The following is a 22,785-nucleotide window of genomic DNA, read 5'->3' on the forward strand; positions in this document are numbered from 1 at the left end:
TTTAAAAAATATACAGTAATTCTTCTATTAGATAGTATATTTTGTTTTTAGTCCTGCCGACTACTTCTAATTTTCGCAGAAATTACTCACCTCATGCCATTCAATCTCTACTACTCTGCTCGCATGTGTTCTACTCACAGAAATCCCGCTCCGCGTTTCACCTCTGCTCACGGGCCTGCCTGCCCAGCGCGTTGCACGCTATGCACATCGACCACCTCCCATAGCTTCTGGTTGACACCCGCACATAGACAAGCCCAATGACTAGTGATATATAAATAATATAGTTGCTCTTTTCACTTGAACAATGTAAGGTGCAGGCGGTGATAACATTTCGGTGGAAAAAAGAAATTTATGGCATCAGTGCCTCGTAGCACCGAGGAAGGGATGCTCTGATTCTATATACTTCCTTACGATTCTTAAGGCGTATTTTGTTTTGAAAAAAACAAATTTTATAAGTTTTAATCAACCATTAATCAAATTATATGCGTATGTACTATATAAACTTTTTCAATAAATTTATATTTCAAAGTACTTTTAATATGATGTTAATTTTATAACATGAAAACATATTATAAGATAAATTAATGATCAAAGTTTCTTTTTAATAACTTTTTTAAAACAAAATACAAGTTACATTCTTAAACGGAGTAATTAGCGGCATAAATTTAGGCCCAGTGCTACGTAGCACTGACGCTATAGAATTTTTTTCCCATCTCGAAATCAAGCAGTTAAACATCGATCGTGTAGTTATCCTTCCCGATTAGTGACACTGCACATCACACAACAAAGGTATAAACCCCTTCTATCCCTTTTGTATCCCCTCCCATCTCTTTTGTACAGCAGTACATACAGCTCTTTTGCATGCACAGTTCTGCCACATTTATCGGCTCTTCCCCGTGTGTGTAACTCGGTATCTAGAACGTAACCAGGCCGCGGTAACTCGGTTCGCACCCAATGCGTCTTTGGAGTTTGTAGTTGCAAAGAGAGATCAGTCTTCTCGTTCTTCTTCCATAATCCTTGGAATTCTCGAAGTAGTCCGGGAAAGCTCTCTTGTCATCTTGACCGAATTAAGCTGTCAAACCAACATAGAGCTTTGAGTTTCAACTCTAATATTTATCAGGGGAGGTTTCGAGTTTCAACTCTAATATTTATCAGGGGAGTTTTCTGTGTTACAAAACCTGATGGTACTAAATTGATTGGCAACTTTAAAGAACAGTCAGTTAAATTTGATTTTCCTCGGGTACAGGTACAATACAAATGATACGAGCATTGTTTACGCAAAATGGTACCTGGAGCAGCCTCCCATCGCGGAAACTCGAGGCTCTGCGCTTCAGCTCTCCACGATTAGTAGTGAATTCATCCAGTATTTCGGAAGCGTATTCAGTTTGGACGTCGCGGCTGCGAACAGATTCATCGTCGTCCTGCGTAAAGGAGGGCCGAATCAATTCAGATCATCTCAGGACATGCAAATGTAAGCAATCTAGACTCGATAGTGATATATAATCTGAATAGTCTAGGGACATAGCTACTTCATATAAACATAAAGGTTACACTGTTCAAAATGTGCAACCACTTGACTAATATTACTGTGAGATTAGAAATGCACAACGTAATCCGAAGGGGGGCGGGGGGCGGGGGAGGCTCAGGTGGCCAGAATTAACCATGCTCCAGGTAAGTAAAAAGTCTAGAACAGAGGTATGCAAAAACATATGCTGGTGCACCTTCAAGAGACATTGCTAAATTTCAGTTGAACATATGAACTAGCGCTGAAAGTAGCATGCATCACGTATACACTAGGAAAGTAAATGGCCAATAGATAGAACCAGGTGGGTCAGGATTTCATACCACTGACGGATCAGGGCTGAACCCCTCAAGTTCTTCGTACTCAGCTGCATCTAATTCCTTCAGGTGGCGTGGTTCGAAAAATTTCGGGAGGAGATGCTGCCTGATGACAATGAGAAAGAAGAACAGCAACGGGAAAAGGATTCCTGCTACTGGTATCCATGTCATCCCAAAGACGATCAAGAGATAAATTAGCTGGAAAAGCGTGAAGGCAGATATCTTGTTGAAAGGTACTGACTCCACAAAGGACGCATGTGCACCTTCAAGAACCCTGTTACAGTTGTAGCAAATAAAGAATTACTGGAAGGTCTCGTGTCCTAACTCATATTGGTTACTGATGAAGTTAATAGATGCTTACTTGTAGCGCCTTTGAGGTGTGACGAACAGAAGCTGTATCCTTTCCCAGAACTGGTTCCCAGGAAGGCTGTCGATGGACATATAGGCAAAGTAACCCCAAAGAACTGATGTCGGAATCCTCTGAATGAGCGGCATAACTCCAATGCAACCACCAACTAAGAGGGACTGCAACATATTGCTAACTCTCTGCTCATTCACTCGGACCGGCAAGTAAGGTTCTACATGCTTTTCAGGATCAAATACATCGGGCACACTCCCTGCTCCATTCCCCTCTGGAATAACTGCATCCTTCAAGTCCTTCAGCTCTTTGTGGACAGAATCAGACTGCAGAATGTCATAGAGATATTTTTACTGCATGGAGGAGTTTGATGCAAATCTCCGTTTCATGTATAGAGGGACTGAAGATTATATGAGCTTTGAAACTATTTCGTAAACTGTTAAGTAGGACACCGATCTCGCACAAGCTTAATGGTAATAACTAATAACAGTGAGTAAATAAATATCATTGCAGCACTCACAACATAAGGTGAAAAAGCCTTTCCAAGGGAAAAGAAAACTAAATAGAGGCATCAAGCAAAATGATCCAGTATTGTAATTTAGTGACAATTTGCAGTTGATGCGCCACACTTGGAATCTTTTTTCTTTTTCTTTTCCTGAACAATGCGCATTAGTCCGAGCGCAATATCCATCATTGGAAAAGTAAGTTGTGATTTACAAGGAAACTATGCAACCCAACGACCCTAAAGGGAACCAGTTAGCCTTTACTAATTCTTGTAATATCTCTCTATTACAGTTATATAATAAATGCTTTCAACTAACTTTAATATCCATCATTGGAAATAAATGGCTGCTTTAAATAATCCACTACAATTACAAACGAAGCCTTAGTAGTGTAATGAGAAAAGCATAGGGTAAGATAATACATGTTTTAATGGATAAATACTCACATTGCTTCCATCATCCATCTTTATGAAAACTTCTTGCATCTTACCATAAACTTCTGAACCAGTAGCATTCTTCATCATGCCCTCCTTGGCAGTTCGGACCATCTTTTTGCGAAGTAACTGTCTCGAATGGAAGAAAGGGCAGATGATCAAGGTTAAACTGTATAACAGGTAACCGATAAAGACCTGTGAAAATCACCAACCTGCCTCTTGAGGACAGCAAGGCTTCTTGTGTGCATGGGGGACTGGGGAAGTACTCCATTTGATGGAGGAATGCCTAGAAGACCACAGATCAAGACCTACATGACATTTCTATAGTATAAGAAAAAAAAGGAAGAAACACAATAGTAAAAGGTCTGATACCATATATACATTTTTAACAACTATTTTGTACCAACTTCTTATGTATTTCTATTTCCTATAATCAGCAGGAATTCACTGGTGTTTAATTCAACATTTTAGTAAGAGTGGCATCCCTAAAATAACAAACGAAGTTTATGTTACAGAGGCAACTACAAATGAACACACCATTACCGTGAAGCTCAGGACCAAAATGTCATAATGGTATGCTGGTGGATTCTTCAAATTGAATTCCTTCTGCTGAGCCATCTGCGAAGCTACACTATGATCAAAGAAATAGAGCCCTGCAACCATTGCAGCAGGCACAATAGCCAGAAGTATATATGCTGGAGGGACAGAAAACAAATCCTGCAAGTTCATTAATGAAAAATGTGGAATAGCCATAACAAAATTCCATGATCACAAACAACTATAATTATATCCTGGAGTTAAAGTAAACTGCTTTATTACCTTCGCTACAGTCCAATGCTGGAGTGACTTGGGTTCCCAAGGAAGCGGGGTGAAGAGCCTCCTAGGGACCCCTGAAGGGATCTTGCTTGGCAATGAGTATGACAATGCTGTCCAGAGTATGACCATTAGTGGAACACCATAGTCAGCGATTAAGCTCCTTTGCCACCCTGCAGGTATTATCTGGAACATTAGTAGTTAGTATATGGAAACTATTGTGGAATCAAAAGTACATAGGTGCCATATGACAAACCAGTGCCGTATAGCGATGATCTTGCAGTCCTGCTGGCTATTGCAGTATATAGCAGGCCCATCGAAAAGATAACTCCAAGCAAACCATTGACATATAGCCATTGGAACTCGAATGTCGGCTGGTTTTGATCTCTACCCTCAGGGGCACTGAATTCACCTAACATCCCCTATGGTACACGTGCCATGTAGTCAGTAACTAATACTAAATTAGTACAGCATTTAGATTTAACAGATGGTCAATCGCTTACCTTGATCGCTTCTTGCATGAACAGAATCGTGATCAACATTCCAAATAGTTCTCCTGCAAACCTTGTAAATCTGTTTAGAATAACTGCAGCATTAAACGTTGCCATGAGGAACAGCATGACGGCAGTCCAGATGCAAATCCTGCCAAAGGCCCCAAGAAAAAGAAATACAGATAGTATTTAGTGTAACTGAATGACAAACTAAATCAGGGTTCATTATATTTTTCAGCCCTTACCATCCAGCCCATGGCAGAAACAATTTTTCTCCCAGGTTCGGCTGATTTTTGGCAAAATTGTAGATATAGGTGTACATGATGATAGTCGGTTCTGCGACTCCCACAATCAATAGTGGCTGTCCGCCTATTATTGAGTGTATGATTCCACAAATAGCAGTTGATGCTAATGTCTCAACTGTGGTCAGTGCACCATCTGAAATGTGCCAATTTTAATCGTCAGCACTCAGCAGCTGTGCCTAAGAAAAATGTTTTGGAATTACCTTTTTGATTATTCTCTTCTATAATGTGAATTTCAAGCAATGGAGCAAACTTTTATTGCTTTCAAATATGCCCATGTTTGTAAAAATAGTTAGCATGCAGGCAAAATTGCTTATGCCACAAATCACAATTCTACTAATCCTGCAAGTGAAAGGAAGAACAGCCAACCTGTATCTTTACTCAATTGCTCCCCAAATGCTATAACAGGAAGCGCGGATGCAAAGAATATGTACAGCGTAGGTGCCAGTATCCTGACAATAGATTTCATGTAGCACAATGAACACGAGAGGCTAAATTACGAAGAGATGTACAAACATTTACGACATGGTGTTACGCAAACCTGAACCCAGAACGGAATCCATCATGCCAGTCTTGTTTGTAGCAAGCTGCTCTTCCTTTGAAATCCTCAACTACTCCATTAAATGGGGCTTTCTTAGGTCCCATAATCTGAAGAACAAATAGCTCCAAATAGTCAGATATTGAGGTCACAAAGGTATGCATATGGTTTACAAACAGTTCATGAGTCACAATGCGTTACAAACAGTAGATGACATTTTCAGAGAAATATGCCTGGAGAGTTCCACAAGCAAACTGTGAGTGAAAAGACTGCATTACCACAGAAAATGTGGCCTATGATTTGTTGGAGACAACCACAATGAAACACAATCGAGAACACGCAAGAATTTTTTTTGGTTGTCTCTGACAATAATTGCATAACTAGCACACTGCACACAAAGCAGCAGTTAAAAGGCATTGGAGGGTCAATTGGGTGTGTGCGTGAGTGCGCGCCTGTTATTTATGCTATATGTAGCACACTGGAGGACGAAGTTTGACCGGTCTCCAAACCATCCCGTGATAAGTTTCTCTTTTCGACCTGATGCTATCTTTATCTTTAGCTTGGTATCAGCACATTTTTCATAAGTATACTGACAGCTCTGAAGACCCAAAAAAAGGTTTCATGCATAAATAACAGGACCATTGAAAAAGTCTTTTTGGCCATATAAATTCGGTAACTGCCCAAATCTTCGTCAAAAAACCGAGACACATCAAACACCCAAGAAGGAAGGAGGCATGGATACGTGAATATGCACTCTACATGGATGAACATGCTCTCGTTAAAAAAACAACCGATCAAATTCAGGCCGATTCCCTCTACACACAAGTTCTGCATGTCTAGATCAAGTTTTTGAAGGGGATTGCTGTACTGGGACTCTGGGAGCCTATCGAGCAGAAATGCAAAAGATACTAGCTAGGAAATGCAAATAACCCTGAACAATTCACCTTACGGGCTCCGTCCTGCTGGAAATAAACGAGTCCGCGAGCTTTCTGAACGTGAATGAGTGCCGTGACGTACGTGAGAGGCATCAAACACAGCAAATTAGGTCGCAACACCACACCAATTAACCCATGAATGAACTGTCGTCGATTGTTCAAGTTTAGCGCTTGCTTGCTGAACGAAAATTCTTCAAATTCGGCCGTACGCACAACGCAATTGAAGCACAAAATCAGACTACATTGTCACCCCAATGCAAGCGCTTCCGAAATGGAACAACGCTGGAAATGAATAAGCCTCGCTCCATTTCGTTACACACATCGGATTGACGGGAACCAAACCAAAACAAAAACAAAAAAAATGCAGCGCGACAAATCCATCCTGCCGTATCGCATTGCACCGTATCCAAACGACCCAAAATCGAAATCTCCCAATGTAGAGACCACCAAATTAAGCAATTAATCAAGCAGCAGCAAAGCGATGCGCGCGCATGAACAACAGTCACACCGCGACCGATGGAGCCGCGCGTACGTACCTGCGAGGAGGGGAGGCGAGGCCTAGGGGGGCGGCGGGTGGCAGCGCAACGTCGCCTCCACCGCGACGCGAGGCGGAGCCCTAGGCGTCGGTGGGCGGAGGCGCGGGGGAGGGGTGGCGAGTTGGAGGAGGCCGCCTCCTCCTCTCCAGTGGCCTGCTATTTATAGACGGGCAAATCGACGGGAGGCGGAGGTGGAGAGGAGAAGGCGACGCGCCTCGGCGCCTGCCGCTAATGTCTGATGGCTCTCTGTCTTGTGGGGTCGGCGGAGCGAGGAGGGCAAACGGGCAGGGCGTCATGGGTCGGGTTGGCGACAGGCCTCAAACCCGAGTCCGACAGTCCCTTTTAGGCGAGGGCAACTCCCTCCTCCTTCATTTTTTGTCCGGTCCCCTTCGTTTCCAGTTCGACCGGTAAAACACCGCCAGCACGCAGCGCCAGGCCTTCCCGGGTCCCGACCAAAAGTTTTCACCTCTAAACTTTTTCAAAGAAAGAAACAAAACAAAACATTCCGAGAAAAGGTGGACCAAAAATTTCTTCGTAATTTTCTGGAACATATTTTGTGGTAACAATTTTGAACCAAAAAAATCATCAAAGATATTTTCCACCTGGAAACTTTTTCGAAATAAAGTGTGTGAAAACTTTGTCGAAAAATTTTCTGTCGAAGATTTTGGGAAAAAGTTGCGAAAATTACAAAAACCATTACATGATATAAGATTTTATTTACCTACTTATAAGAACTTTTAGTTTAGTCTTACATATGTAAATTTAAAGTGTTTTTAGATACACTCTTAGATTCGTATGTCACTTTGATCATTACACGTGTGCGCCACGTAGCCGTAGATCCTTATGTGGTCTCTATTGATTTGTCCAGCGTGACAGACATGCTATCTCTATAGCTCTTACAGCGATAAATGTTCAGTGGATAAATATTAGGACCAGAATAAGTCATCAAGATAATTTCAAGTGGAAACTCTTTCCTCCCTGACCTCCATATTGATTGGTGGCATCCCCAATGGCGGATCATCGAGACCCAATGGGAAAGACATATATAGGGGCTATGAAGGAGGAGAGAGAGTTGGAAGGGATCAATTGAAAAGAGGCTCTAGCAGCTATGTCCCCAACAGCGACTGTGAGCCTTCTGCTCCGCTGACCCCTTGGCTAAGATCTATTTTGATTTCGTTTGGGACAGAGAACCAGGAAAAGGAAGCGATGGTAGAGACCCAGAAGAAAAAGAGGTGTCTGTTCTCCTGGCGAGCCGCATACTTCTATGATGAAAAGGGAAAGGAGAAGGGGCGTGCTGCTTTGTAACACATCTTTATTATAAGTGGTTGTTTTTCTAATGTCATTATGAAGAATGTACAGCACAAAATCTTTATAGTGACCTTAGTTTAAATATTGATTCCTTAAGGAGACAGTTGGTCTACTAAGATTGCACTATAATTTAACCTGCAATCACTGAATCATTTGGTTGTAATGCAGAGGGGACTAAATACTTTTAAATGCAAAATCCTAAAAAAATAATTCTACTATTAAATGCGAGAAATAAAATATGTTGTAATTAACAAGGATGACAACAATGATTTAAAGTAGAGTAGAGGACACACCGAAACCATGTAGCTAGTAGGTCACATAGATCAGAAAATGATCTGCATGTTAGAGAATAAATAAGGTAAACATTAAATGCAAAAATTAAACATGCATGTCACTTGGGTGGCATACCCTAATGTTCTCCTTCTCTCTGGTCTTTTGTTGGCCATTAGGCAAGAATGATCATTCTTTAGTGCATATGACATCATCGCTATACATGTCTATTAAGGGACAAATCTTGAAATAACGTTTTATGTGATGTGGTTGTACCATTGATCTAATGTGGAATTTATTCACTATAGCAAGGTATAGTCTCTATCATGAAACCTCGATCTACAATTTAGTCATCAACACAATTGTTGCCTCCCTTCGTAGATCCAATCCTCGTATTTATGGTCAAACAAACATGAGAAATGTGAGAGACAAACATAATAATTTGCATAGGAAAAGACTACGTTAAGATTACTCCTGATCTACATTAATGACGTGCTATATGGTATCTAAACGTAGTCTATCCTTAAAGGTACTACTCGCTTATATAATGGAAATTAAACTCATAATAATAACATGAAAGATTATTATCAAATAAATAAGGAACACAATTAATGCAAAGATGAACAACTTCATCTTGATAAGATGAATGTTTACACCGGAAAATGATGAAGGAGACCTATTACAATAGATCTAAGGGAGGGAAAACAAATTAACTATAGCGGAAATGGTGGTGGCTATATCTCACGGTGGCCTTTCGTTGTCTTATGATGGTTATGTGGTCGCTGAAAGTGCATCTAGGCCCCTAAGTGGGTTTTGGTGATAACGACAAAACAACTAAAGAACTAATGAGTTATGAAGAATGGACAAGTGTAATTCAATCAAGTGAGAATTTGATGCATGGTAACCCTCAAAAAGGAAAAAGAAAATGGATCGTATAGTTTTAAATTTATTTATCTTTTGAAATTGAGTTTAGGATGCCGTACTATTAAGGGGGATACGAAGTTTACTTGTTTGCATAGAAACAGTGCTTAAAAGATCTAACAACCTATGAGAGACACCTCGAACACTACACGTGCATCTAGGTTAGCCCTTATATTGTAAAGATGTGCAAATACGTAATGTCCGTATTTTTACGGATAGTCCGCACTTTTGTGGAGTTTAGGTTACCTAAGGGTGTGCGGAAGGTCCACACTTTTGTGGATCAGAGTCTCTGTAATTTTGTGGAGAGTTCGTATTCTGATGGTTGTAACGACTAGTTTTTGGGAGTTGGGTATAAATACCTTCTCACTCCCCCCTTTGGCTAGTTGCTGCTTTACTCGAAAAGGTGAACAACTTTAGAGCCAAAAGCACTCTCCTCCACCTTGCTCGAGCTTGAGATTTGCAAAGTTTTGAGAGTTGGATTGGGAGAGATATCTAGTGCTAGAGAGAACAACTCCAATCTTTGAGCACTCATTTTCTTCGTCGAGCTGGTGATTTCGTGTTTGTTACTCTTGGTGGTTCGTCCACCTAGATGGCTAGACATTGCCCATCAAGCTCCTAATCTTGTGGTGAGCCCCAGGACGTTTGCTTTATCCCTATGAGTTGAGTAAGTAACCCTAACTTGATCTTTGTGATCGTTTGGGTGAGGAAAGGGTTGGAAGTGACCCAACTCTTTGTGAGCTCCTCAATGGAGACGTATGCACTTCTTTATGGAGTGGCTGAACTTCGGTGAATAAATCATTGTGTCTCACTTGTCAATCTCTTGTGATTTGTTACATAATCTTGTATTTGTTGATTCTTAGGGCTTCGACCCGATCAATCTCTTTGTAAGGTTTAAGCTGTAGGTATCTAGAGAAAAAAGTTGGAACACATCATCTGGTGCTTGATAACTCGTGGACTTGATTCACGTTGTTGCTGCATAGGCACATTTTCGAATTCTCCCAGAAATATCCAGAGTATCCGCATATTTCTGCAGAACCTTCGCATATTTGCAGAGAGGCCGCAAAAATCTACGGAGAGTCCACATTTTGCTGATCCGCTGCATTTTTGTTTGAAAATTTTTCAGGTTCTACCTATTCACCCCCCTAGACGACATCAGATTCTTTTTAGTCGCTCCCATTGATGTGGATCAATGTCATCTTTAAATAACACTACTACAAAAGGGTCATCCTTGCCCCCCTTTTACTGCTGGTTCGGTAATAACCGACAATGATAGTTTATCACTACCAGTTCATAAGCTCAAGGCGCACATAAAAGGCTGAGCTAGCAAGAAGAGACAATGATCATCGACTTATCACTATAGGTTAGTAACATGAATCGACAGTGATAATCAGCTTATCACTACTGATTCTAGCTAAAAATCGACAGTGATACATCATTGTCGGATCGTAAAACGAACTAACAACGGTACCAGTTCATAAAAAGATGTGTCTTTAATAACTACAATGATAATGGCTATCACTACCGGTAGTATTTAAACCAGTAGTGATAACCCACAAACCGTACGAATTCTAGCATTCGCCTGTTCGGCTTCTCCCGAACGCCTTTAAATTTAACTTGATCACTCATCTCACTCGTTCTCACTCTCACACTCAGTCTCTTCCACCCTCTCCCCTCCACTGCCACCACCGCGCGATGGATTACACTCCATCACTTTCTCCCGCTCTAGCCACTCTGCCACCACCATCTCTGGCCACACCACTCACACCCGCGTCGTTGTTTGATGAAGAGACTCCAGCCCCACCGGAGAACTCAGACGAGGTGCAGTTCTTGAACTTTGGCAGATCGATGGGTTCCACCTTTGATAATGACGTTTGGGACTACTTCCTCAATGAGTTGAAGGCAAAGAGGCCCAGGAGCTTAGAGGAGGAGGAGGCCGACATGCGGGAGGAAGCTGCAGAATACGATGATGATGGTTACTTCTTTGTCATCGTGGTTGACCCTAAATGGTCGTGGTAGACGTACGCACACAGCGGGTTTAGAGTTCTTTTGCCCACGTGACTGTATCTTTTATTTTTGGTGTATAATGATGGAGTTAGTAATTATTAGTGACTTAATTATATATTAGAGTGATATAAAACTTCTAAAGATTAGTAATATAAAACTCAGATAAATTATTACATGTTTGTTTAAATTTTTTTTTTCTCTAGATTGAGTATTATTGTGGGTTTATAGCTGGAACCGACAGTGGTAAGTATATCAATTGACAGAATTAGCTCAAAAACCGACAGTGATAGTTTGTATAACTATCGGTTTGTGGATCCAACTGACACTGATATTATATCATTGCCATTACTCAATCCGACATTGATAATCCATGATTATCATTGTCGGCTCAATAACCGACAATAATATAGCTTAGATTGTCACAAATGGATTCATGGGCATCAAGGGAAGCGAAGGAGAGAGGAGGTGGTGGTCAGTGGGCCGTGCTTGTGCTGGGACGATGACAATGAGGCTCTTGGTGAGGTAGAGCGCTAGTGGGAGGCAGAGTGGGGAAGTGGAGGCATGTCGGTTTGAGGTGGGTGTGATTTAGGTTAGGTTATTGTATACAAATGAAGGACTCATCTGAACCATTGGAAGCAAATCGGATGGCTCAAAATTCGCATGATTAATAAAGAAAAAAATTGAGTGAGAATTAGACTGACCCTAGATTTTTCCGATGCAACTTAAAGTCGAGGTAAACCCGATGCACGAACTTCCCGCAACTCATGTAGTAGTGTGCTGGCCCTGGTAGAGTTTACCTTGAGATGTAACAAAATTCTGGCTCAACCCCTTAAGGAGTAGAAGTTGTGATTAAACATAGATGTAAAATTTGTTTCGCATCAGCTTCTACCAAAACACAAGTTATGTGGTGGAGGCAACAAGCTTAGAGCATGTGCATCCATCACTGCTATGCAGAAGCAAGGGAGAGAGAAATGAGTTAGCACCTGGATGTAGATGCTCTTAGAGGCATCATTGTTGTAGTTTGACTAACAACTCTTGTGAAATACAACTCCGCATGTCCTTATGGATGCATGACCTATCTCGTTTGTCAATTCCTTCCATATGATATTCATCCATCTGTTGATTCCCTCACCTACTCTATGATTTTTTCACCTACCCCTTTAGCACGAATCTCAATGCAAAATGAACAGTCTTGATAAGGCATGTGCGCACAAGAGCTAGTTGAAATATCCAGTCAGGAACTATTGCATGCAATGTTTGTCGTCGATGCCTCGGTCCTTCTTTTTCTTCTTGTGTTCTCTTCTTGAAGGCTTTTTTTCTTCTAGTATTGATCTTTATCAATAGCATTGTTTTGAAACCGTAGGCAAGAGTCTAATGAAAGGAGATAAAAAGGCTTGTACCAACATGCAAATTATGCTTATCAAAATGATACTAGGCTAGTTTCTCATGGCATTAACCTATTGAAAGTAGGAGAGATTACACTAATGCCACAACGAGAATTATGTTCCGGGTTAGGGAGTTAGGATTCCAGGTGGTGGCTCCCGGGCTAGAGGGATGGTTGAAGTGGTGGTGCGGTACATAGTAGCATGCCGATGCAATGAGGCGATGGTGGTGGCATCAGAGCAAGGATGTAGGAGAGTAGTAGACGATGTCAATGACGTGGAAGGCTTAGCGTTGGCCCAGCACCAACGCGTAAGGAGATGGTTGGTAACTATGATTCGATAGTGGGAGCGTCGTTGTAGACAGAAGACAAAGATGAGATGAAGAAGCATAAGGTGGGAAGTGTTAGAGATAAAGTAGCTAGAGTTTGTTTGAGTTGTAACCAATCCATGTATTACATATAGTTGTATCCGGTTAGGACTTGTAATCATGTTGTGTTTCATCAATCTATATTAACACAAACCCGTGGCCCTACGGAGGTTGTAACGCTTCCTAATATGGCATTAAAGCCTCTCCTCTAAAAACTCGTCGACTCCATCTATATTCTCGTCAGGTTCATCTACCGCCAACATTTCTCTGCATGTCTACTACCTCAGCACTCGTGGCCTAAGCCTCTGATTTGATATCCTCGACTTGCGTGGTCGGTGCTGCTCTTACATGATCGGTGCTGCCCTATTGTGTACGTGCTCACCTCCACTTGTGTTGTGCATCCCTGATCCGTTGTCGCAGATTTGACGTCTGTCTACACGTCGGTGCGTGTCCACGTGCGGAAGCAGCACATGGTGCCACTTTGCACAACCATGAGACGCGGTCTCCTGCGGTATCCAGGTGGCATGGTGCTTCTCTGCACAGCGATGCATCAACTATGATGATGATCGGTAGTTCATCCTAGAGCATGTCCTCGCTCTCTGCGAATTCGTCTGCTCCTCTTGCCAGTTTTGCTATACCATATGTTGTAACAGCCCAAAAGGCTTAAGCATGTCATTAAGCATCATTGGCATCATGCTTAATTGTTTTGATGAATTATGAACATGCATTTTCAATTAAACGTAAATTATGAAAATTGATGTTAATTGGTGCTTTGTTAAGCAACTCAAAATATTGCTATACAACATAGGGTTGAAAACAATTTTAGAAATTAGTCCCTGTCATGTGAAGAATATAAGTGATTTTTTCCAAATTTTTGGGGATGGTTTTGGAGGCATAAAAATTACCACAAGTTGGAAAAAAGTTGCATGTTTGGGGAATTTTAGTTTGAAATTGGCTCAGGCATTATGGGTCAAACAAGTTAAAATGGGTTGCACGTGAATTATAGAATCTAGCAAAATTGATCCTTGGATTTTATGATAACTTTTCGATCACTAAGAAATTCGAGAAAACAAATAAGAAAATGAAGACACTAAGTACAAACTAACACCAGAAGTTGCTAGCTTGCTTCTTTCTTGGTTACTGTTCATGGCCACGGTTGTTCTTCCAGCGACTTCATCCCGGCGTGCTTGATAGCCACCGCCATGCTTCCATTGATGTGTGCCGCCGCTCGCCACCCTCCGGTCATCGCCCGTGATCACATGCCCCTCAATCGAGTCCCCCGTCTCATACTGGTGTCGCAGGTGCCCTCCGCTGATCGCATTGTGCTGCTGTTCGCCATGCCGCTGATACTGTATCACCCCGCGCTCATTCGATTTTGACCTGTGGTCAAACCGGTCGGGCCCGCTGTCAGTCTCAGTGACTAGCCGGCCGGGAGTGCAAAGAATATTGCGGGCCCTTTGATAATTGAGAAATTTCAGAAAATGCGAAATAGAGTATTTGTTCAATATTAAATCGGCTGGAACTTGTAAAATGCATAGAAAATTGTATATAGATCCAAAAATTATAAAACTAATTTTGTTAGTTTTATATGATCATTATATACATGTTAAAAATACTGGGAGCTATGAAATATGTATTTAAATTGCATGGGTTAATAAAATAGGTTTGAGCTTCATTAATCCATAATTAAATGTTGGTAACTCCAAAATTGATGAAATCAATTTTGTAAATCTTGTTAATTGATTCCCTGCTCATTAAAAATAATCACCCTCATGTTAGACATGATTAAATTCCTATTTAGGGTTAAGCTTTGTGTTAAGTTTAATTAATCCAGAAAATGAGTAGATGCTTAACATTAATCCAAATAAAGAAAATTTTGAGGCTTTAAAACTCATGTCATGATGCATTGCATCTCCACCTTGTCATGCAATGTGGAGCATCCGTCATTGTATGTCATTCGTGCTCATCATTGCATACGTTCTTCAGTAGTGAACGAAGAATCGGAGCGTGACGTGAGTGTGATCGAATGTGACACCGAGGCACACCACTTCTGCGAGTTCTGTTCAGGAAGTATTAGGCAAACCCCAGAGCAGAAAGGCAAGCATCTAAGCATACTGCACCTTTTGTTCAAATTAAATAGAGTCTAAAATTAATAAATTATGCTTTATGTATGTTTGCATGTATTGAGTCCAATGTCGGGCTGATATGGGTAGAACCTATGTTGATGTATTATCTCTACCTTGACTTATTGATGAATCTTTATCATTGTAGCCTTGATGATATAGTTGTGTCTAGCTTCAAAGTTTATTCGAAATGCTTATCAATGCTTAGGTCCTCGGTAAAAGTTGAGCGACGGTGCTGCCGTTGTTCGCGAGCTTAGGGTTTAATCACTGTTTACAGATACAAAGATGAGGTTGAGATGAATGGTTGAGATGTGAGATTGAGGCGAGATGTGGGCGGTGTTAGGGGTATCTTCTGCCCAGGAGGAGTCCTCTAGGTAGTTCGGGAGAGAAGCCTGGATGCCATAGACCGCTTGCATCGTTTAAGGCCGTCCGTCGGTACAGTTGGCTCTAGCACTTACCGTACTCACCACATGCTGATGTAATGGTAAGGTAAGCTGATTATCATATGCCGTGCCGACACTTGCCTTGCGGCTCTATGACGCGTAAGAGAAAAAGAAAAGGAGAAGAAAGGTGGCGGGGAGCCGGAGGTGCCCGGGACACGCTCGCGGTAACCCTGGTGCCATAGGGGCATTGCAAGTGGGTGGTTCCAGGTATGAGAAAGGTTGACTCGAGTACTCCCTTGTGTGTACTTTTGCGAGTAGCACAAGCCGAATGGTCCTCAAGTTGTGTGGGTAAAGTTGTACCCCCCTGCAAGGTGTAAGAACAATTCGAATTACCGCGCTCTCAGTCATGAGCATGCTATTATTTCATTTTTATCGGTCGTAGAGTTTACGAATGTGGAATAAGGTTATGGTGTGATGGAATTGGTTGGTAGTTTGTTGATGAGATACCATGGTTACTATACATACATGTTCAAGTTGTGGTCTACAGGGTAGACAGGTAGTTATTTTTGAGTTAAGTATAGATGCTCACACATATGTGTCTAGGTTGCTTACCGCATATGTTTTACTTAACCTTGCAGCCTACTCTTTCTAACAGCTCAATGCATAATCCTTGGAGTCGAGCTACGTATATGTGCTCTATATGGATTAAGTCTTGCGAGTACCTTCGTACTCATGCCTGCGTTTTCAGGTTCTGCTGGTGAGGGTGATGCAGTGTTCAGCTATTTTGTGCCCGCCGATGCAGGTGGTGGGCAAGAGTAGTGCATCCTACTCTGGTGAGGCGTAGCTTTTGAGGTGGAGCCTAAGGGCATATGGTTCCACTCTTCTTTTGTTGTTGTTAAGGTTTTATTTTTCCGATGCATAGTTTCTCTTTGTGTAAACTGTTGCAAATGGTTGCATGCTTAAGAACTTGTAAAATAACTTTACTTACTCACTCTTTCTTAAGTTATGTTGTGATATGCATGTTGGAAAGGCATGTGTTCCGATCTTGGGCATAAAACACGTGACGGGACTACCGGAATGCTATTCTGGTTAATCACTAAGGTTGTGATTATGAATAATGATCCTCCTGATAATTAATTAGAATACTATTTAGACAGTTTCTCACATATGTTCTCGGACATCCAGTGACAGAGAAGCTCACAAAAGCTAATCATGCACTCTGGAAGGCACAAGTTATGCCTATTGTGCGGGGTGCACAGCTAGAAGGTTTTTGGATGATAGCAACGCCGCCCCCTCCATGCAGATCGATGTCAAGGAGGGAGATCAAACAGTTAGAGGACTGAATCCTATGTATGCGCAGTGGATCGCTCTAGACCAACAAGTGCTCATCTATCTTCTATCCTCCCTTTTGCGCGATGTTCTAACACAGGTTGTTGCTATGAGAACTTCAGCGCAAGTGTGGGAGACAATTGAAGATATGTTTTCGTCACAAACACATGCATGATCCATCAATACGAGCATAGCATTGGCTACTATGCAAAAAAGTAACATGACTATTACTGAATATGTTAGAAAGATGCGAGGGAGATGAGATAGCAGCAATAGGCTATCCTCTGGATGACAAAGAGATGGTATCATACATCCTTTTTGGTCTTGATGTCAACTTCAATCCAATCGTGTCAGCTATCGTGGCATGAGTTGAACAGTCTCAGTCAATGAGTTGTATGCCTAGTTATTAAGCTTTGAAACATGGATAGATCTTCTTCAAGGAAATTCTCACTCTCAATCATCTGCCAATATTGCGTATCGTGGTAGATGTGGTAGCTGTGGTGGATGATCCAGTGAGAACAATAGTACTAACACCGGATCATCTGGTGAGTACACTAGCCGTTAGAACCCCACTTAAGACTCTGTGAACACCGGACACTCTGGTGTATACTTCATCTCTATCACCAGATTATCCAGTGAGTTATCCTGATCCATCCGAGCATTTCCTTCTTCTCTATGTAAATTGCTCTGGTGTATTCATCCGGTGCATATCACTCCATCACCGGACTATCCGGTGAGTTGACTTCAGCCAACCGAGCCAATGCAACCCTATCTGAAAATAATACTCTGGTGTGCACAACCTTCATCACCGGACTATCCATTGCGTTGAACTTTGTTCTGCCACTTTGCACTGTTCATTGTTCGGTGTATTGTCCGGTTTTTATTCCATCCACACCGGACTATCCGATAGGTTGAACCTTCAATCTTCAGCGGCTGCATCCTTCTCTGGTAATAATGCTCTGGTACATTCATCCTTCTGATCACCGGACTATCAGGTGGGTTGAGCCTTCTCTTCTTTTCTCTGAAAATGCTTCGGTGCAACTCCCACTGATCACCGGACTATCCAATGAGGCTTAACTTTTATTCTTCAGCACAACACCTTCACTGAAAGAATTGCTCCGGTGAGCACTCTGCTCACACACCGAACATTCTGGTGATGTCTTTAGGCCTCTCTCTCATTTGACAAATATACTTCGGTGAGTTCAAACACCTAGAGCACCGAATCATCCGGTGAGACAAATCTTCCTAGAATTTCTCTAATTTATTACAACTTTGTTTCGGCTGCGGTGGCTTCTTCATGTATTACATCCATAAGACATACTAACATATATTCTTGATAAACATGTTAGTCTCATTGACTATGTTTTCATTAATTACCAAAAATCACAATCATAATTTAATGGGATCATTTTTGCTGTAGAGGTCTTCTAGAAATTTCATGGCTTCTAAAATCTTGTGGAACATCTGTTTAGCTGGAGGATTATTTTCATACAAACAAATCATGGTTGTGAATATGAAAAGCTTAATTCTTTTTTCTAGAAAGTTGTGATCACTCATCCTGTGTCATGCCCCCATTCTCGTCAACAGAATGGATCAATCGAACGAAAGCAAAGACATATTGTAGAGGCCAGTCTTTCTCTCATTGCCCATGCATCAATGCCCTTAAAATTCTAAGATGTGGTCTTTCTTACTACCACTTGTCTTATTAATCGTTCACCAAATAAAGTCATCTAATATTCTACAACTTTAGAGCGGTTGTACCATCAAAAACCTAATTATTCATCACTTTGTATCTTTAAATGGGCGTGTTGACCTAATCTCTATCCATATAATTCTTGAAAGCTTCACTTCCGATCAAAACGGTGTGTTTTCCTTCGCTATAGCAATATTTATAAAGGCTTTAGGTGTTTTGACATAGTTACGAGTCATATTTATATTTCTAGAGATATTATCTTTAATAAAAATATCCCCATACCGATGCCCTTCTTATAGATAGGCACTTCCGAATCCACCACGGGTGTACAATTACCTGATCAATTGGTTAATATTCCTGCGGATGATGCTAATATTATTGTCAACAGTGACCGTTGTTTATTGCAGCAACTTTCAGGTGGTACTTCTTCGGGTTTTGGGCCCCCTTCGGGGCTTGTGCCTGACTCGGAGGCTGCTGCGCAGCCGGTGAGCTCTCTGCGCAGCGCTGCCCCACTGCCTGACGCGTGGCGCCCGGCTGGTACAGCCCAGCCTGCACATCAGGTGGATCCTCTGCGCCGATTGAGCTCCGAGACCGGTGTGTGTAAGCCTAACATTTGCACAGACGGGACTATCTGGTACGGCCTTTTAACTCTAACCGGAGAACCTCGAGATTTACAGGAAGCTCTGCATAATAATGACTGAAAACAGGCGATGGACAGTGAGTATATGGCACTTACTAGGAACAAAACATGCCACTTCTTAAAAAAAGGCGTAGTATAATTGACTGTAAGTGGGTATGTAAAATAAAACGTAAGTTAGATGGGACAATAGATATATATAAGGCTTGATTGGTTGTAAATGGATTTAAGCAAATGTATAGCATTGATTATAAGAAAACTTTTAGCTCTGTTGTCAAGGCTCCTACTATCAGACTTGTATTGTTTATTATTGTATTCAAGGATGAAGTCTTCATTAATTAGATGTATGAAACGAGTTTCTTCATGGTCATCTAGAAAATGGTGTGTTTATGAGACAACCACCAAGCCTTGAAGACAAATCATGCCACATCATGTTTGTAAGTTGGATAATATTTTATATGGTCTGAAACAGGCATCCAGAACATGATACTCTAAACTCGGTGTCAAATTACAAGAATTGGGCTTTTGTTCATCTAAGGCTGACACATCTTTATTCTTCTACATGAAAGGCAGTGTCACTATATTCGTATTCGTATTTATATATGTTGATGATATAATTGTTGCAAGCTCTTCGCAGGAAGCAACTTTTTCACTACTTCGAGATCTCAATGCAGACTTTTGCACTTAAATATTTGGGTGACCTTCACTATTTTCTAGGAATTGAAGTGAGAAAGGTATGTGAAAAAATTTTGTTGACACAAGAGAAATATACTGTAGATTTATTAAAACATGTAAAAATGATGAATTGTAAAGCAATTGCTATACCTCCTTCTACTTCAGAAAAATTATAAGCACAAGTGGGAGAGGTGTTAGGGCACGAGGATGCAACACAATATAGAAGTATTATTGGTGCTTTACAGTATTTGACCTTAACACGACTTGATATTTCGTTCCCAGTTAATAAGGTTTGCAAATATTTGCACTCTCCTACTAGTCAGCACTGGATATCAGTTAAGAGAATCTTGAGATATTTAAGGCATACTCTGGGTATAGGATTAAAGATTTAGTAGATTTGTTTCTATGCTTGTCAGTGCTTTTTTTGATGCAGACTGATAGACGGTCTACTGAAGGTTTTGCTATGTTCTTAGAAACCAATCTTATATCCTGGAGTGCAAGAAATAAGCAACGATGTCAAGATCCAGTACAGAAGCTAAGTACAGAGCCTTAGCTAATGCAACAATAAAAATGATGTAGGTGCAAATATTACTTGAAGAATTAGGTATTTCTTGTCCTCAGTGCTGCAAGGTTGTGATATGATAATATTGGCATAACTTATTTTTCAGCTAATCTAGTTTTTTATGCTAGAACAAAGCATATCGAGCTAGATTATCATTTTATCAGAGAATGTGTTGCTCATAAACTTTTGAATATTCAGTTTGTGCTAATAGGTGATCAAGTTACGGTGGCTTCACCAAACATTGACAGTGCGGGCTTAAAAGAAATTTAAATATAATCTTAACTTGAACAAGTTATGATTAAGAGGAGTGTTAGGAAGGCTGTAACGCTTCCTAATAGAAAGAAGATGAACAATAGAAGTTGAAGTCTTTAGATGGTCATCTAACGGACTTGAGCTTACTATACGTTCTATTCAATAGCATCAACCATCAGGAGTGTTTGAGTGTTGTTGCACTTGCAAAAGGAAGATACAGGCATACAGTAATTGCAACTTTCAAGATGCAGCCATCAGTGACTTGCCGCGGCGTTGTCCATCTTCTTGCTCACGAGCTCCCCTGCACCAAGAACCATGCCTTCCTCCTCCTGCGCGAGCTCGACGACGTGACGAACCATTTCCTTCAAGTCGGTGTCCGACGACCCGTCCTCGGCCATCGCGGCCATCACCTTCGAGGCGAGCTCCTTTGCCCTCGCCCGCAGCGCCGTGCCAGCCGGCCGCTCGTCCATCAGCTTGGCCACCGCCCGCTCGACGTCCTCCCTCCCGACTTGCACCTCCAGCACCTCCCCGGGATTCACGAGCGCTGCGTGCGTTGCCGGCACCTTCACGCCGGCGCGGACGCCGACGCCGAGGACGTCTACGACCAGCGCCTCGTTCAGGAACTGGTCGGCGAAGTGCGGCCAGGTCAGAAGCGGCACGCCGTGGGAGAGGCCCTCCAGCGTCGAGTTCCAACCGCAGTGCGTCAGGAAGCCACCGACGGACGGGTGCGACAGGATGGCCATCTGCGGCGCCCACCCGCGGATGACGAGGCCCCGGTCCTTGACGCGGGCGTCGAACTCCGCGTCGAGTCCGGCAGCCTCCTTGGCCGCCCAGATGAACGGCCGGCGCGACGCCTCCAGGCCGGCGGCGAGCTCCGCGACCTGCGGCGGGAACAGGCGGGCCATGCTGCCGAAGCTGACGTACAGCACGGACGCCGGCTGCCGCGCGTCGAGCCAAGAAACGATGTAGTCGGCGTCGACGGCCGCGCGGTTGCCTCTCCCGGCCATCGTGTTGGGGTCGTTGTTCAGGAGGCAGAGCGGCCCGACCCCCCACACCTTCCGGCCTAGCGCCGCCGCGTAGCACTCGACGAACGCGCCCTCCAAGGCCGCGCACGTGTTGACGAGCAGGCCGTCGGCGGTGGCCTCGGCGTCGAGCATGTCCCGCCGCATCTTCTCCAGCCCCGGCCACTGAAAGAACCCGAGAGATATCGCTTTGTTCACCACCGCGTGCACCGGGAAGTCCGGCACCTCGAACGGCTCGAAGTCGCCGGCGACGCGGTCATACACGTCGTGCTTGGCCAGGTTATGCACGGCGAGGAGGTAGAACGCGGACGGGCCGTGGAACACGAGCCGCGGGACTCCGAGCCGCCGCGCGACGTCGGCCGTCCACGGGGTGCAAGAGTCGGCGACGAGGCAGTCCGGGCGCCGGGGCAGCGACCGGAGGTACGCCTCGAGCGGCGCGGCGAGCATCCACAAGGCGTCGTAGAAGGGGATGGCCAAGGACAGGTCGGTCACCGTGTCGAGGCTCTCGCAGCCCTCGGGCAGGCCCAGCGCGGGTCCCGGGAACGCGAGCTCGGCGAAGTCCACGGCGAGGCCCGCCCGCGCGGCGTGCTCCAGGACGGCCCTGTTGCGCGCGGCGTTGACGGGCGTCAGCACGACGGTGACGCGCGCGCCACGGCTGGCGACGAGGCGCGCCAGGTCCATCATAGGGAGCACGTGGCCCTGCGCCAGGAGCGGCACGAGCACGAAGTGGAGTGCCGCCGCCATAGCAGTGGCTCTGCTACTCTCGTTGGCCTTGTTCTACAGTATACACTGCACTCATCTGCTGCCTGTAGCGAAGACCAACGTACATATATATTACCCCGCTCGCCGGACCAAAATACAAAATTAGGTAACATACCAAACCATATTTACCAAAACAGACAACGTATCATGTATTTATAATTTTAGCATTCATATTCAGCACTCATTTATCAAAAATTAACTTTCAATACATCGTACATCGAAAATACCATATTCAGCACACGGTGTGCCGAAAATGGCATATAGCACCCATTTTCCACCCACGTACGACGAAAATGAACAGTACCGGTCATGAACAGTGCCACGCATGAACAGGGACAGTAGTGCG

General features: G+C 43.1%; 2 protein-coding genes and 1 non-coding gene across 3 annotated transcripts; 1 reads left to right on the forward strand and 2 right to left on the reverse strand.

Moving 5' to 3' along the window:
- Positions 1-660: 660 nt before the first annotated feature.
- LOC133883922 (boron transporter 4-like) lies at positions 661-6,999 on the reverse strand. Its single transcript, XM_062323328.1, has 14 exons — positions 6,750-6,999; positions 5,282-5,388; positions 5,110-5,192; positions 4,684-4,876; positions 4,451-4,589; positions 4,204-4,369; positions 3,954-4,120; positions 3,678-3,851; positions 3,347-3,442; positions 3,147-3,263; positions 2,201-2,523; positions 1,846-2,113; positions 1,290-1,421; positions 661-1,072 (listed from the first exon to the last, which is right to left on the reverse strand). Exons 2-14 carry the CDS (start codon positions 5,383-5,385, stop codon positions 989-991), a joined length of 2,046 nt encoding a protein of 681 aa, XP_062179312.1. The 5' UTR covers positions 5,386-5,388; positions 6,750-6,999; the 3' UTR covers positions 661-988.
- Positions 7,000-17,117: 10,118 nt separating this feature from the next.
- On the forward strand, positions 17,118-17,255 carry LOC133885957 (small nucleolar RNA Z247). The gene has a single exon (XR_009903289.1). It is a non-coding gene; the product is annotated as a small nucleolar RNA Z247 (small nucleolar RNA).
- Positions 17,256-20,681: 3,426 nt separating this feature from the next.
- On the reverse strand, positions 20,682-22,502 carry LOC133885902 (UDP-glycosyltransferase 73C13-like). The gene has a single exon (XM_062325668.1). The coding sequence runs from the start codon at positions 22,419-22,421 to the stop codon at positions 20,910-20,912; it is 1,512 nt and encodes a 503-aa protein (XP_062181652.1). The 5' UTR covers positions 22,422-22,502; the 3' UTR covers positions 20,682-20,909.
- Between the last annotated feature and the right edge of the window lie 283 nt (positions 22,503-22,785).

This window comes from Phragmites australis, chromosome 11 (genome assembly GCF_958298935.1).
Source record: "Phragmites australis chromosome 11, lpPhrAust1.1, whole genome shotgun sequence".
NCBI classification, from domain to species: domain Eukaryota; kingdom Viridiplantae; phylum Streptophyta; class Magnoliopsida; order Poales; family Poaceae; genus Phragmites; species Phragmites australis.